A 12,468-nucleotide genomic window follows, 5' to 3' on the forward strand; every position below is an offset into this window, starting at 1 on the left:
TGCAACCCCGCGTAATAGAGCCACAGGCCGTCAACACTTGTTTTCTACGGATTTTGATACTTTCACAGTACAACTGGGTATGAGTTTTCCGTCCTCGTCTCCAAAATTCCATGCCAGAGCAGTGCAACCGCTGGTTTTTATTGCCAGCGCTTCCTTGGAAGTACTACTCCACCGGCCCAGCTGGTGTTAGGGGTCACTGCAGAGACTGGAGCAGCCTTGGGTCAAGGAGGTACCCACAGTACTTACACTAATTTCTGCAGGTTCCCATGAATGCCTATTTCTCCACTGGTTGTTAGCCTCTGAACTCTTTCCAGAGACTGAACTGGTTGTTTTGGATTTTTCTTCCTTCCAGTTTTACCTTGTTTCTTGGGGGCTAGGATTTGACAGTCTCTTCTTTCTGCCATACCTACGTTCCCTACCATCATTTTTAAAAGAAATTTTCCTTGGCTATAGAATTTAAGCTTTAGTGCTGTTTTTCTTCTTGTCCTTTAAGGATGTCTGCCCATGCTCTTCTGGCTTACAGAGTTTCGATGAGAAGTCTGCTATAATTTTTAACTTTGTTCCTCCTTGTGTGATATGCCTCTTTTCTCTGGTTACCTTCCTGGTTTCTTTTTGCTGGTGGTTTTCAGCGGTTTGCGCGTGATGTGTGTACGTGTATGTTGTATCCTACTCGATGTTTTCTGAACTTCTTCGACCTCTCCTTTGGTGTCTCGTTGATCTGAGGGAATTTTTAGTCATTTTTCCTTTGATCGTTCTCCTGTCTATGTGCTCTGTCTTCCTTTCCTATATTCAAAATTACCGGTATGTTAGTCCATTTGGAATTTTTCTATTATTCTTGGCTACTCTGCTCTTTTTTTTCTTTTTGCTCTCTTTTTACCTTTCTGTTTTTATTTGGATAATCTCTGTTGCTGATGGACTGAGTTCAACTGATTTTATTCTCAGTTGTACTTAGACTACTAATGAGCTTGTTGATGGCATTCTGCACTTTCCTTACCATATTGTTCATTTCTACATTTCCATCTGATTCTTTATTATTCTATCCCGTTGTTGAAATTCCTCATATATTCATTATGTTACCCAGTCTTTATATGGGAGCTATTAACACATTAATTACTTGTTTCTTCCAGCTTTATGGAGCTGTAATTGACATATAACACCATGTAAGTTTAAGGTGTACAACATGATGATCTGATATATAAATATTGCAAAGTGATAACGACACTAAGGTTAGTTAATGCATCTATCACTTTGTATATTTATTTTTTTTGTAATGAAAACTTTCAAGATCTACTCACTTAACTTTCAAGTAAAAAAAGCAGCACTACAAATTACAGTTACCATGCTTAAATTAGATCCCATAACTTATTTATTTTAGAACTAGAAGTTCACCTTCACTCATTTACCCCCACATCCTACTTCTGCCTTGGCAATGACAGATCTACTTTCTGCTTCTCTCTCTGTGTGTGTTTTTAAGATTCCACATATAAGTGAGATCACACAATATTTGTCTAAATTTGCTTCTTCTTCACAGTTGAATAATATTCCATTGCATATATGCCACATCTTCTTTATCCATCCCTCTACTGATGAACATTAGATTGTTTATATGTCTTGTGCTGTGCTTAGTTTCTCAGTTGTGTCTGACTCTCTGTGACCCCATGGACTGTAGCCCACCAGGCTCCTCTGTCCATGGGGATTCTCCAGGCACAAATACTGGAGTGGGTTGCATGCCTTCCTCCAGGGGATCTTCCCAACCCAGGGATTGAACCCAAGTCTCTCACACTGCAGGCGGATTGTTTACTATCTGAGCCACCAGGGAAGCTACTGTAAACAAAGCTGTGGTAAACGTGGGGTTACAGAAAAGTGATTATACCCAGACGGGGGATGGCTGGATCACATGGCAGTTCTGTTTTGTTTTTGAGACCCTTCCCCACTGTTTCTTGCAGTGGTTGTACCAATTTACATTCCGACCAACAGTGCACAAGGTTTCCCCTTTCCCCCACGGCCTCACCAGTGCAAGTTATTCTCGTCTCTTTGGTAACAGCCAATCCAACAGGTGTGAGGGGATAGCTCCTTGTGGTTTTGACGTGCGGTTACCTGAGGATTGGTGATTTTGATCCCCCTTTCAGATCATTTGTACATCTTCTTTAGAAAAAGGTCTATTCAGGTCCTTTCCCCATATTTTGATCTGATTCTTTTCACTGCTGAGTTATATGAGTTCCTTATATGATTTGGATATTAATCTGTATCAGGTATATGACTTCCACGCCAGCCAGTGGGTCATTGGCTGTGCTATCTGTCAGGAGTGGTTGCTCATCTGGTTTTCTGGTCAGTGGGGTCTCCTGCTGTACCCACAGTTGGGCTGCCTTGTAGAGCATGCTATACAGTCACACGTGGTAGCTGTCTGTAAAACCAAATTGAGTCGCGGACTATGCTCTGTGACTCCCTGCCTGGGCAAAGCGCCCGTCTGTGTCCCACAGTCAAGCAGGGCCACTGCTGATCTCCACTTCTGAGTAGGATTGTATGCTGGGCTCTGCAGCTGAGCATCACTGTAGACTGGGCTGGAGGCTGCTCAGGGTCACCGTTCAGGCTCAATAACTGGGCAAGGCTGCTGGTTTGAGTCCAGACCCAAGACAGGCTATGGGATGTGCCCCGTGCCCCCTGGGCATCATGGCCAAGCTTCCTGATGGGAGCATGGCCCCGATGGGGCAGGGTTGGAGGTGATGTGGGCAGCTGGGAGGGACTTCAAGTCTCTACCCTTGCCTGGGGGCATAGGATGGGCTCCATGGACAGTATAGCTGTTCGGTTGGGGATTCGAAACAGACAGAACTGCCCGCTGAGCATCCTGCCAACACGCTCCATATTCTCACACTAGGTCATTTTCAAATTTGACTAATGACTTCAGAAACTCACGAACAATTTTTAGCTGAAGTCTCCCTACTGGCTTCTAAGGGGTTTCATGTCGACTCCAGCAAGCAAGTGCTTGCAGCTTGTTACTCCTTGGACCCACTGCTCTTTCTTTAGCTTTTGGGTTAGTTGGTTATTCTGTGACTTCAGCTGCCAGGTGGCTTTCAGAAAAGTTGTAAATTTGCAGACATTCGTAATTCTTTTTTTTTTTTTCTTTATGTTTGGGACTAATAGCCTGCCAGGTTTTCATACCCTAAGTGGAAGCTGGACGTTTGACATATGTAATTTTTTAAATTTTCTCAACTCTTATGCAGGGAAATTGGAGACTTTTAGAGGTTAAGCAATTTCCCGATGTGCAAGAGACTGAAAAAATGTACCGGGGTATACTTGCGTTACAATGCTGTGTTAGTTTCTGCTGTACAACACGTGAATCAGCCGTAAGTGTACGTATATACCCTTCCCTTTGGGTCTCCCTTCCACGTCCCCCCACCCGCTCCCAGCCCCAACCCACCTCTCTAGGTCACCACCGAGCACCGAGCTGAGCTCTTTGTGCCATATAACAGCTGTCCACTATCTATCTATTTAATACGTGGTAGTGTATATATGTCAATCCCAATCTCCCAGCTCATCTCCCAACATGCATCCATTGTCTATGTCCGTATCTTTATGCCTGCCCTGAAATGGGTTCATCTGTATCATTTTTCTAGATTCCACATATATGCGTGAATATATGATATTTGACCAGTGTCTTTCTAGTTGTTAACACAAGTTGATTCCACAGTGTTATTCTGACTCTTTATTTAAGTGATAGTGTGTTATGTTTTTAGGGCTTCCCAGGTGGCTCAGTGGTAAAGAATCTACCTGTCAATGCAGGAGACCCAGGTTCGATGTCTGGGTTGGGAAGATTCCCCTGGAGGAGGAAATGGCAACCCACTCCAGTATTCTTGCCTGGAGAATCCCATGGACAGAAGAATTTGGAGGGCTCTAGTCCATGGGGTTGCAAAGAGTCGGAGATGACTGAGTGACTGAGCATGCATGCACATGTGAGGTTTAAGTAGTGACTTTCCAAGGTAAATTTTATAGTCCCCTTTTATTTATTCTCTAATAGAGATTTATTAAAAAAAATCCTAAAAAGCCTCTTGATGAACTAAAAAGCCTCTTGATGAAGGTGAAAGAGGAGAGTGAAAAAGTTGGCTTAAAACTCAACATTCAGAAAACGAAGATCATGGCATCTGGTCCCATCACTTCATGGGACATAGATGGGGAAACAGTGGAAACAGTGTCAGACTTTATTTTTGGGGGCTCCAAAATCACTGCAGATGGTGACTGCAGCCATGAAATTAAAAGATGCTTACTCCTTGGAAGAAAAGTTATGACCAACCTAGATAGCATATTGAAAAGCAGAGACATTACTTTGCCAACAAAGGTCTGTCTAGTCAAGGCTGTGGTTTTTCCAGTGGTCATGTATGGATGTGAGAGTTGGACTGTGAAGAAAGCTGAGCGCTGAAGAATTGATGCTTTTGAACTGTGGTGTTGGAGAAGACTCTTGAGAGTCCCTTGGACTTCAAGGAGATCCAACCAGTCCATTCTGAAGGAGATCAGCCCTGGGATTTCTTTGGAAGGAATGATGCTGAAGCTGAAACTCCAGTACTTTGGCCACCTCATGCGAAGAGTTGACTCATTGGAAAAGACTCTGATGCTGGGAGGGATTGGGGGCAGGAGGAGAAGGGGACAACAGAAAATGAGATGGCTGAATGGCATCACTGACTCGATGGATGTGAGTCTGAGTGAACTCCAGGAGTTGGTGATGGACAGGGAGGCCTGGCGTGCTGTGATTCATGGGGTCGCAAAGAGTCAGACACGAGTGAGCGACTGAACTGAACTGAACTGAATATAGATTTAGATTGCACTACAAAAAATGATTGCACAGAATGAGAGAGGAGACTTGGTAGGCCAGTTTGTTATTAGAAGTATCTTCCTACTTGCATGTGTCTCACAGAAATGTCAGATTCCGATCCCTATAGAGGCCAGACCAGAAATAGAACTGAGTGAAGAATTCTGGGTCTGTGATCACCGTCATTTTCCTTGACACTTGTGGCTCTATTTTTGAAAGTGGCAGGGATACAGAGAAATGTTTCTTTATAAGAAAAACAGCAGCTATAGCAGAATGATATGTGGGTACTCTGTCTCTCTCTCTGCCTGAGGACTGGCAGAATTTATTTGACCTGCACATTTATTTAATTTTTTTAAATTTGCATGTTGCGGCAGTTCCCGAGCATGCCTGTTGTTTTAAAGTCATCCATTAAAGTATCTGTTTGCTCTTGAGATCGTTTCGTGCATTTGTGTCCGCTCAGTTGCTCAGATGCGCCAGACTCTTTGCAACCCCATGGGCTGTAGCCGGCCTGGCTCTTCTGTGCATGGAATTTTCCAGTCAAGGATGTCGGAGTGGATTGCTATTTCCTTCTTCAGGGGGTCTTCCTGACCCAGAGATCAAACCCCTGTCTCCTGGGTCTCCTGCATTGGCAGGCGGATTCTTTACCACTGTGCCGCCTGGGAAGTCCTGAGATCATTCAGCATTAAAGGTCTGCCAAGCACCCACTCCTTCCAGTCTCTGTTCTGGGCTCTACATATGCAGCAATGAAGTCGGCGCCTTGCCTTTATGGAGCTACATTTTGGTTTGTGGTCTGCAACGGGGAGAGAGGGACCCCGGACACTAACGACACTGCCTAAAGAACATGCTGCCACCACGCCCGCCGATGTGGCCAAGTTTAAAATTTTCCAAGAGAAGCCAGAAGTCGGATTTTTGACGGCAATTTTTTTTTATGTTTCAATGTTGGCTCAATCTGTTTAAAATCACTGTGGAGGTCAAACAAAGCATGTTTGCAGACAGAATCTGGCTTGCGACCTCTGTCTAACACCATCTTTGCCCTTGCTGGTCTGCTTGAGAAGAAAAATGCAATGGAATGACAGCTGTAGCCACGCTAATTCCCTTCTCTGGAAGCAATGAGCCCGTACTCAGAGATTTGGCAATGCCAGGATTTAATTTGCAATAAATACAAGGTCAACAATTTCAGTGAAAGCCATTTTAAGATCAGTCTTAAAGCAATCCAAAAAAAAAAAAGTGACTGTACAAATTAGCTTTTTAGTGATTATTAACCTGGGCTCCACAGGATATGGTCAATGGGATACTTGCAAGCAGGTTATACTGCAATTACCAACCTGCTTGCAAGTTTGAGACCGGCTTTTCAAATGTGATTCCTGTTGTGCATGCTCAGCCTCTCAGTCCGACTCTTTGTGACTCCGTGGACTGTAGGTTCCTCTGTCCATGGGATTTCCCAGGCAAGAATACTGAAACAGGTTGCCATTTCCTCCAGAGAATCATCCTGACCCAGGGATCGAACCTGCATCTCCTGAATTGGCAGGCAGATTCTTTACCACTGTGGCACCTGGCAAGCCCTAGTGCAGGCTGCTTGAATTTCAGCAAACATGCCACACTGTGGTCCAGATTTGTAGACTTAGTGAAAACTTTGCTCATTAGTTCATTAAGTCAGGTGTTCCTGAAAGGCCAAACACAAGCTTTGGGGTAAATAGATAGTGTTTATAACTGTTATTTTCCCTTTTGTTTTTTAATGAAAGGAAAGCCACTTTGGACTTTCTTGACAATATAGGTCATAGAGGTAGTTTGGCAAAAATATCGGTTCTCGGATTGGCTTCATCTTTGGTGAGTCACAAAAGTGATAGGTTTTTATGGGGCTGTGGGGACTGTTCGTCAATCAGTAACTTACTAAAAGTACTGTTTGCTGATGGACTCTGCTCACTGTTCTGTGAACGTCTCAGTCTCATTTTCATCACCCCTCTGTGCTCATAGCTCTTTTCCATTCACCTTTGCCGGCTTGTTTCTGAATTCTGCCCACTCCTCAGAATCCACTCTGCTGCCTCCAGCTTACCGATTTGGCCTCTGAAACTGGTCTCACCCCTATTTTTTTTTATCTATTTGTCACAGCTTTTAGCAATTGGGTCATTTTTAAAGCTTTTAAACACTGCTTTCCCACTTTGGAAGTCTTCAAATTAAATTCCCCGGTATCGCAACTGGGAACACACATTGAGGTATCAATGTTTAGGCCAGAACCAATATGTTGCTCATGTCTTTTTATGCCTGACAGCCAGGGAACATGCTCTCTGATTTTCTCTGGTTCAAGGTGGCTCTATTGTTCTTTACCAACTCTGTTCAGCGAGCTGTATCTCAATCATAAGGAACCTGACTACAAACCCCAAATCCCAGCTCATCAAAACCTGGAGACTGACATTCCTTATTGCAAATCATGCTTGATCTAAGCTCCTAGAGATACCAAGGCCAGAGGGACCTTCTGCCATACCCTTTAGTCATGAGACCCAGGAATACTGGGTTCTACTTTTCCTTTAGTGGTACCTGCTTTAAAATGATACACCACTTGGTTCTATCAAACCGCTCTCTAGATTCAAGGACTTGCTTTATATGAGAGAATGAAGGAATTCTGATCTTATTTCATAACTGTGCTCAGTCTTACTGCATGTATATTGCATTCTGAATATGGTTCAGGAAGATATTTAAAACGCAGCCTTCTACGAAGAGAAAGAAGTGGTCTACCTTATCTGCAAGTCTCCTGAGCACTAGAATGATGTGAAGAGAGACAACTTGTGCTTTTTGGCTTCCATATTTTAGATTCTATGTCTCCACATAAATGTATGATGAGCATAAAGTGAGCAACTTTGCAAATTACAAACATTTTAAAGACAAATATTAACTACGTATTGTGTTAGTCACTCAGTCGTGTCCGACTCTTGTGACCCCGTGGACTGTAGCCCACCAGGCTCTGTCCTTGGGATTCTCCAGGCAAGAATACTGGAGAAGGGTCCCATGCCCTTCTCCAGGGGAATTTTCCTGACCCAGGGATTGAACTTGACTCTCCCACATTGCAGGCAGTTTCTTCACCAAGGAAGGTGAGCTATGTATTAGGTTGATACCAAATTCAAGGAAACAAAAGAAAACAGATTTCCACTCCACGTTTGTTCTCAGAAGTAGATGCTTTTGAATTCCTCTTCAGTCACTGTGACGTGGAATAAAACAAGCAAACTGAACTTTGATTTCTGTTACTTGGCTAAAATTTCCTCATTTTAATGTCAGTTTTTTTCTTTTAGATGATTTTACATTTTTTTCCCCTATTTTAGAGGTAATCAACTTGAATCTTTCATGTTTCACTTACATAAAAGAGCTTTAAAATTACCACTAAAAGGACTAAAATCTTTCCTTTTGCCACGTTGATTGCCATGAAAGAGCTCGCTTGCCTTTTGTGAACTGACTTTTTGAAACTACGATTGAGAGCTCTGAATAAAAAAAAAAAGTCACATGTATCATTCATACATGATATACTTTGTTTTACTGCCAAATACTGATAACCATTTCAAGAGGGCAAATTCCAAGTTTAAAAAGCTCCTTTGGTAACTATTTATGGTAACCTAATAAATGCTAGGACAATCCCTCATTTTTGAAATTTCCCACTTATTATAATCATCTGGTCGCAGATTATTCCCGTGCAGTATTTTTATCAATTGAAATAATATCACATGGAATAGCTTATAGGTTGAACTGGATAATTAACTGCATGATTCTAAGGATTCTTTATGCGTGCTACAAACACATATCCTTTCACGAAGTGTGCGTATCCATATCGTTGTTGGATGATGTGCTCAGAATTTAATCTGCTTGCTACCTAAGTATATGTATTTATCATTAACTTTATCAGCTACGGGGGTTCCCAGGAGGCTCAGTGGTAAAGAACCTGCCTGGCAATGCAGGAGACTTGGGTTTGACCCCTGGGTGAAGAAGATCCCCTGGAGCAGGAAATGGCAACCCACTCCAGTATTCTTGCCTGGAGAATCCCAAGGACAGGGGAGCCTGGTCAGGTACAGTCCATGGGGTCACAAAAGTGTTGGACATGACTTCGTGACTAAACAACATTCTCAGATATTATCTACTTTCCACAGTTGCATAGCTAGATCTTAATATTTTAAAAAAAGATAAAAATAAAATCTACTGAAAGCATGTGAAAACAAGTTTTCATCATAAACTTCAGTGCAATCTGAAGTTGTTTTTTTTTTTTTTTTTTTTTTTTGGGCATAAAAGAAGGAAGTTTAGGCTGTCTACTTGAAGCCTGATTTTTTCCTAGAGATTACTTGTGTAAAACATCTTGTGAATATTTGCCAGCTCTCAGTTTGTTAGAAGTCTAGCTAAACAAACAAGAACAACAATAAAAACAAGTTGCCATCTGAAGAGCACAGGGGATGATACTAGTCTTTTGTAATAACCTAGGTGGGAAAAGAATATGTGTATGTGTAACTGAGTCACTGTACTGACACTGGAAACCACCATGACTCGGTAAATCAAGTGTGTGTGTGTGTGTCTTAGATGCGCAATCGGGTCTCTTTGCGACCCCATGGACTGTAGCCCACTAGGCTCTTTAGTCCATCAAATATACTTCAATAAAATAAAAAATGGAAAAAACCAAAACACCAAATCAAACGCATTAACTATAAACAGAGATTTGCGGGGACCATTAAGAAGCATCGTAGCTCTCTCTCTCCAAGCCCAAATTGCTTAATATGTCTTAAGATGGGGCCAATCTATTCTAGTTTTCAAATACTACTTTTCTTTTTCAGAGGAACTTGATTTAAATCTGTGCATTGCCAAGGGCAAGGAGCAGAGAACATGGATCGAGAGGTAAGATTGATGTAACAGGAGCCCCTTTTTGATTTTTATTTTTTGTTTAAAAGCAGCCTTTTAAGCTTTATTTTTCATAATATTATCCGTGGAGAGAAAGTATAGAAGTGAATGGGAATGCGGTCTCCATTGCAGCACTCACGAGTAAACAGGATGATTCACGAGTGGAGCAGACAACGTAACCGCAAAAGAGAGTCTCTAGAACAGAAACAAAAGTGCCTTCAGAATTTCCAGGGCTTCCCACCATCCTTAGTAGGGCTTCACTGTGCCTGTCCACTGTTTCTATTTTTGACGAGATTTATAAACACAGCATCACATATTTTCATGTGGCTTATCGCCCAGGGGCAGAATTAGATTGACTGCACTGAAGCTATGAGGCTTGTGAGTTTTGGGCAAGGGCTGGAGTGAAATAAGTAGTGTAATTGTTTTTGTGGAGTGACCGTGGGACCCCCTCTGTTCTGAATTACACATGGCTCAACCCTTTGACCTAACCAGACTCGGCAGTGGCTGGCGGGGCTCCTGAAGCTGTGTGGAAAGGGCCCATCACTGACAAGCTGGAAGGTTCTCTGTCAGGGAGATGCAGGCCAACGATCGTGTTAAACTAGAGTAATTACCAGCGGGACCACATTTGTGACCACCTCAACTTCACTGAACCCACCACGATTATTTCAACAGAACTGCCAATGCAAGAAATTTGTGGAATCCAAATGAAGCATGGGCCCTTTGATTAACAGAAGACGCATAAATATATAAATGTAATTTACTAAAGTTTGGATCATCTTCAAGGAGATTTTTCCAAATTATTCAAAAATCATTATAATGATGTAAAAAAAATACATAAGGTTTGGGAAAGTGCTATAAGCCATAATAAAAAGTTCTTTCATTGCAATGAGTTTAATTTAAATTCTTCAAAAAATAGATGCCAGTCCCCTGATATAATTCCTCAAAGGAATCAGAGCTAAGCGGGATGCAGGGAACTTCTGGAAAAAGCTGGAAAGAATCATATGTGCTGATATTTTTGCATTTGCTGAAAACTGAGTCTGTGATTCACATGATAATGCGTCAGATCAACGTAAGATTCTACGTAAGATTCTACGTAAGATTTGGAAGTCAGTCACTCAAGGTTTTATTTTTGATTCAGTTCTTAAGTTTTCAAAGGTAATAGAAGTAGAGAACTTTGGTTTACTTTCAAGCACTTGACAGTTTTTCCAAAACTAGTCCCATTTCTGAAATTTGTCTAAAATGCTTTTATCTACTTTTTTTTTTCATGGCCAGTTTTACAAAGTAAAGGTCTCTGTAGGTGTTTTGGGGCTTCCCTAGTGGTTCAAATGGTAAAGAATATGCCTACAATGCAGGAGACTCAGGTTCAATCCCTGAGTTGGGATGATCCTCTGGAGAAGGGAATGGCTCCCACTCTTGTATTCTTGCCTGGAAAATCCTATAGACAGAGGAGCCTGGTGGGCTATAGTCTGTGGGGTTGCAAAGAGTTGGACAGGACTGAGCAACTAACATTTTCACTTTTTGTAGATGTTTTGTGCTTGCAACAACTTAGAAATCATTTAGCATTTAAATTTTTTCTTTCTTATCAGAGGCAACTCAGGCCGAATATTAATTCAACTCTTAGTTACCTGACATTTAAATTTAAAAAAAAAATATGCAACTTTACATTTTTGGAATGTTATTCATCTACTCTGGGAACCCTAAAAGATCAGAATAGGGAAGTCATTATCAGATCACATACAGAAGAAAAAAAAACACTATCATATTCTATAAAGCCCCAACAAAATTGCACTCAGCCCTACACAGTCTTGCTCTCATTAGCAGTGAAGGGTGTGCTCACCACGCTATCTAACATGGAGTGCTTAGAGCAGCCAGGTGCAAATTGCAAGCTGTTTCACTTTGGCTGTTATCCCTTAAATAGACAAAGTAATAGACTGGGAGAACGAAAAGAGTTCCTGCTCAAGCTGAATAAATGAAAGCCTTAACAGGGACACACCAGCTGTCCAGGAGAATTCAATGTCGTGAATACTAAATATCAGCTTTATGCCACTTGCCAAGGAATAGGGCTCCAATCACACCCCTGCCTTTTATTATTGAGAGGAAGTGGCTTCCAAACCGAACTTCGCTTTAGTGTAAAGGCAACAGGGTGGCCAAGTGGATGCAAACAGAAGCCAACAGACCGGCTCCTGTTTACCATCACTGCACTGCACCCAGCAATCCAGGCATGAGTGGGCTCCTATAAGGTGGGCCAGACAGAATTTCTACCCGTGTCCTTTTTGGGGGTGGGGGGTGGGGAGGGGGCTGATCCAAGCAAAGCTTCAGAGCGCTGAAGCAACAAAAACAATCACCACCACCCGCTTCTCCGCAACGCGATGACTGTGCGGAGTTAGTCTGCTGAACAACAATGGTTCACCTTAGGAACACCTCCGGTAATTTCATGGAACAGACCCGCCAGGCCAGGTTGCTTAGGAATCTGAGAGAGCGTCTCTGAAAAGGGACCCTGAGGCTGTCACTCCAAAGCTGCTTCTCCCTGTGACTTCCCCGTGCGCCCTGGAACCTCGGTCTGGGAGAAGGAACGTCAACTCGGCTCTGGGGGCTGCTGGCCGGGTCTGACTGCGGGGTCCTGGGCACGCAGGCGGGAGGGCGGCGACCCCGAGCTGGCCTTGTTTACAGCCGGACAGGAGAAAACAGCCAGACACAAATGCGGGCTGACGGTTTCATGGAGCACAGTCGGGTGATCCCAGATGCAATGTGACTGGCCTGAACTGAGCGATGATGTGTGCAGTATGCAGAATCCTCTCCCT

General features: G+C 42.8%; 1 protein-coding gene across 1 annotated transcript in view; it reads left to right on the plus strand.

Moving 5' to 3' along the window:
- Positions 1 to 9,603: 9,603 nt before the first annotated feature.
- The window catches only part of LOC147347773 (orofacial cleft 1 candidate gene 1 protein-like), a 23,949-nt gene continuing 21,084 nt past the window's right edge, over positions 9,604 to 12,468 (plus strand). The window contains exon 1 of the mRNA XM_086370870.1: positions 9,604 to 9,664. Coding sequence (XP_086226996.1) covers positions 9,653 to 9,664 — 12 coding nt within the window. The 5' untranslated portion in view covers positions 9,604 to 9,652. The remainder of the gene's footprint in view (positions 9,665 to 12,468) is intronic.

This window comes from Bos grunniens, chromosome 23 (assembly GCF_055505025.1).
Source record: "Bos grunniens cultivar Pamir isolate PY7600 chromosome 23, Bosgru_T2T1.0, whole genome shotgun sequence".
In the NCBI taxonomy this organism is placed as follows: Eukaryota; Metazoa; Chordata; class Mammalia; order Artiodactyla; family Bovidae; genus Bos; species Bos grunniens.